Here is a 4943-nt window from a genome sequence, read left to right as displayed (position 1 = left end):
GGAGGCACGGTTACCAGGCGAGCAGGCGGCACGCGGAGATTGTGTACGACCCTACGTTACTGGGTGAGTGGTATAGAGTAGTAAGTAATCGCATATGACGGACCTAGGGAGGAGAGGGAGAGAGCTTAGTGAAGGTAGTATGTGAAACATCCTTAACCCTATCCTACTTCCTACTAATATTATAAATGCGAAAGTTTGTAAGGATGTGTGTGTGTTTATTACTCTTTCACGCAAAAACTACTGAACCGATTGCAATGAAATTTGGTACGTAGACAGCTGCACAACTGGAATAATATATAGGCAACTTTTTATCACGATATTCCTACGGGATACGGACTTACGCGGGTGAAACCGCGGGGCGCAGTTGGTTTTAGTTAAAAGTAAGACATAAGAAAATAAGGATTTTTTCACCTTGCTCATATTTTTGTACTAGCATCAGACCGTACCTAAAATACGTATAATTAATAATTTAGATACTTAACGACGTAACAATTGAGAAACAAACAAACACAATACTTTATTGTGTACAAAAAGAAAAGTAATTATTTATATTATACACACTTGCGGTACGATAGAGATCTAGATACAATAGGCGGTCTTAATGCAAAGGCAGCGATATCTTCCAGACAACCTTGTAGTCAAGGAGACGCACAAATAAAAATTACATTAAACAATAATATTTTTTGGGAAGTCATTAATATTTGAACCAGAACTCCTTCTTATCTTAAAAATAACTTTCAGCTCGCATGCAATCATGGGTTGAATTTGAGATCGAATGATAGTTATCTCCTCAATTTTCCAGTGCATAAATCTAAATTCTTTAATTCTTCCTTTACAGTTAAAGCAATCAGATTATGGAACGATTTGCCACTTAATATACGAAATGCTAAATCTATCGTTACTTTCAAAAGTATGCTCTTTGAATATTATTCCTCTTTAAATGAGATATGACCTTATATATTCTAATTAAATCATCTTCATGTACTGTTTATTTATCTTATCATACAAATTGAAATAATAATAATATGTATATATGTATATATTGTTTTTTCTTACATGATTTATTTTTATTAATATTATATCTTATTACATCTATGTATTTGCTATGCTATATACTTATCTATATTAATTAAACTTATATCTATAGTATACACCACCTACCTATACGCTTTCTATGTATTATTTCGTAGTTTTGGTTACCTGGAAGAGATGGCTCTGTAGCCATAAGGTCGGCTATTGTGCAACTTGTATTTTTAGTCTGTGCTTTTGATATATTTCCTATTGGTGTGTACAATAAAGTTTTATTCATTCATTCATAATATTTGGAGAAATTGAATTCTGCCCCCAGCCCTCGAAGACCACAAGATAATATCGGAGCCACCGGCCTGGCTCGACCAATGTAGCCAGAACCTCGCCAAGAGCTGTTCCGGCCACCACCTGCCGCGTGACGTCACACAGCTGTGCGAGCGAGAGACCAAATGGAGCGAGCAATTCCTGGAGAACCTGCATAATGACCTGAAGAGTTAGTGCCTTGTCGGTTTACTAGACTTGACTTTGGGGTGACCTGGAATAAAAATTATCTCCGTCCTTGTAAATTAACCTTTTTATATATACTTAAAATTATATATCTATATAGAAACAAGGTGATCCGGCCGACGCAGAACAGGCGTTCGTCTTATCATTTAGGGATGTATAAATTAGATGTTGGCCGATTCTCAAAACCGAAATGCACATAAAATTTCATAAAAATCGCTCCAGCACTTTCGGAGGAGTATGGTACCCAACATTTTATCATCATCATTTCATCATCAGCCCTTCTATTGTTCCCACTGCTGGGACACAGGCCTCCTATGAGGGTTCAGGCCATAATCCACCACGCTGGCCAAGTGCGGGTTGGCAGATGTCACATGTCGTCGAACTTTTGATTCTTGGACATGCCGGTTTCCTCACGATGTTTTCCTACACCGTTTTAAGCAGTGGTGATGGTATTCACATGTGCAGATAAATTGAAAAATCAATTTATTTCCTGCACGCTCGCCCGGTCTCGAACCCTGACTTATCGATTTTGAAGTCCGAGGTTCTCACCACTGAGCCACCATTGCTTTGACCAACATTGCGACACGAGAATTATATAAATCTAGGGATATCAATTACATATATTATATAATAAATTTCTATCTCGGAATATTTATAACAAAATCTACTGATGCAACTTATCGTTATTAATTATTAACAATCTAATATCTTTCCTACTAATATTATAAGTGCGAAAGTTTGTTGTGTGTGTGTTTGTTGCTCTTTCACGCAAATATTACTGAACCAATTGCAATGAAATTTGGTACGTAGACAGCTGGACAACTGGAATAACATATAGAGGACATTTTTTCCCGATATTCCTACGGGATACTGACTTACGCGGGTGAAACCGCGGGGCGCTGCTAGTAGTATCATAAATTGATATGTCATGATTCTTCTAGAGGCCCGTCTAGGCGCCATAGGTCACAGTGCAGGTCCCCTAAAAGTGCTGAAGCCGCGTCGTATCGTGGAAACGCCTCGTCCACCGACACCAGAAGTGGAAGCCGTGCCTGATGATGATGAAGAGGCTCACCAGGCCGCGCTGACGCTGCAGAGGATTGTGAGGGGACGCGCTGTGCAGAACTTGGTTTGGTTTTTTAACACGTTTTTTTTTATTAGCTTCACCTGTATGTTTGTATGTAACCGACTCCTTTATATTCGCTTTTGGGACCACTTTAAAGGGACAAATTTAATTCTTTGTACAGTTTCTGTATCCAGGATCGGTGAAAAAATCTTATTTAATATTGTAAACTAGACGCTCTAGTTATATAAACTATATCAAAATTCCTGTTTTATCCCATGACAGCATTTAATCGGGATTAAAAGTGTCCTATCACCCAAGTCAGCTCATACCCTGTCTGTATATCAAATTTCATCAAAATCCGTTCAGTAGCATCAGCGTAATTGACGGACAAACATCCGAACTGACAAACTTTCACATTTATTATATTAATGTGATAGTGATAGATTATCCAACACTGCCGGCCATCAAGCCCTTTAGAAAAAAGAAAGAGAGAAAAAAGAAGATAGGGTGGACTTTCTCGCCATACGGTGCCTACAACTCATCCGCTCATAGTCTTACGACTGCTTGATATTTTAAAAAAAGGGTGATAGTCTGACAACCACAAAGCAGTGGCGTAGCTAGAGGGACAAGGGCCCTGGTGCATAGGGAAAGAATCGGGCCCTCCTCCACTCTTTCCGCCTTCCTCCCCTCTTTCAAAGCTGAGGTTAGAGGGCCCCCTGAGCTCCGGGGCCCTGGTGCGCTGCACCACCTGGCCCTATGATAGCTACGCCACTCCCACAAAGAGCCCATCGAACGTCTCAGATGTACGAGGGTCGCAGCAGGGCGGCGGAGCTGACGGAGGAGCTGAAGACGACGCACGGCCTGCAGAAGGAGGACCGGGCGCGCATAGCGCGGGAGGAGGCCAGGGCGAGGGACCACAACGCGCTGCGGACGGAGGCTGAGCAAAAGGTGCCGAGGGACAAGCGACGCTGATATTCTGCTGTCCATTGTTGTTTTAAAATTTATTCATTAACCTTGAAGAAAACTTACAGAGTAACATAGAATAGTCTAGAGTTGCCACGAATAGTGATCTGGCCGAATACCGAATAACGAATATTCGGCTATGTACTTGGCCTAAGCCCCGAATATTCAGCTATCGAATGTTCGGCAAAAGATGTGACAGGTTGCGACCTGTCTCAGCGACGCAGCGGGCATATTCTGTTTGATTTCCATGTAGATCGAGTTTCCACACGCATCATTTGTTTTTAATTTTGTGTTAAAATATCGTTGCTTCGTTGGAAAAAAGACAACAGAATGGCATTTTTCAATAAGAAATCTGCTTTTGCTTTGTTTTTTTAATATTGCATGCAAGTAGTAGCCGAATAGATCGAATAACGATTAGCCGCCGAACATTCGTGGCATGTCTAGTAAATACACATTAACCACACAAACATAAACAACAAATAACGTTTTACACGCTAACACACCTTTTTAACTTACTAGCTGCGCCCCGCGGTTTCACCCACGTAAGTCCGTATCCCGTGGGAATATCGGGATAAAAAGTTGCCTATATGTTATTCCAGTTGTCCAGCTCTCTACTAACAAATCTCATTGCAATCGGTTCAGTAGTCTTTGCGTGAAAGAGCATCAAACACACACACATCCATACAAACTTTCGCATTTATAATATTAGTAGGATAGTAGGATTTTTATTAAACATAGATAAGAACAATCTATGTCTGTAGTAAATTTCATTCGAATCGGTTCAGTGGTTTGGGCGTGAAGATGCCAGACAGAGCTATTTTCGCATTTACAATATTATTAGGAATATGAAGCGACTATGTAATTTTTTAAATTTGTTAAACATTTCAGAAAGTGTCAGTTGTTATTAGAAGCAATCTCTCTAGTATAAAATTTTAAATTCAATATAAAAATTTCATTTTATTCTTGCAGGAGGACGCCATCACAGCGCTGGTTGAAGAGTTGTGCGGCGGCGCCGTGTCGGCCGCCCTGGACTTCTTGGAGAAAGAGCTGAGAAGACTTAAAGAGGAGAGGCGACATCACGCCTTTATACTCATTGCTTGTATGCGTCAGGAATTGCACTTGTATGTCGAAATTCGACCGCATGTATGTGTCAGAAATAAAACATGCTGGTCGAGATTCGACCTTACCATTAGACGTACATATTTGTTTGTCAGAAATAAGATTTGCCGGTCGAAATTGGACCCTATCGGCTTAAAATGGTCACAAACAGACAAAAAAATCAAAGCTGTCCTCTCCAGAATCTAGAATTGGACAAACAGATGAGAGTCTGCTAAATTCAATTAATGAGTACCTGGATGACCGAGCTTTGCTCGGTTTAACT

General features: G+C 40.3%; 1 protein-coding gene across 1 annotated transcript in view; it reads left to right on the top strand.

The window, feature by feature from the left end:
• LOC119838885 overlaps positions 1-4943 on the top strand; it is a 30270-nt gene that overhangs the window by 16641 nt on the left and 8686 nt on the right. The window contains exons 14-18 of the mRNA XM_038365028.1: positions 18-63; positions 1349-1522; positions 2478-2662; positions 3401-3547; positions 4532-4661. Coding sequence (XP_038220956.1) covers positions 18-63; positions 1349-1522; positions 2478-2662; positions 3401-3547; positions 4532-4661 — 682 coding nt within the window. The remainder of the gene's footprint in view (positions 1-17; positions 64-1348; positions 1523-2477; positions 2663-3400; positions 3548-4531; positions 4662-4943) is intronic.

This window comes from Zerene cesonia, unplaced genomic scaffold, assembly GCF_012273895.1.
Source record: "Zerene cesonia ecotype Mississippi unplaced genomic scaffold, Zerene_cesonia_1.1 Zces_u006, whole genome shotgun sequence".
NCBI classification, from domain to species: Eukaryota; Metazoa; Arthropoda; class Insecta; order Lepidoptera; family Pieridae; genus Zerene; species Zerene cesonia.
This window is presented reverse-complemented; position numbering and strand designations above follow the sequence as displayed.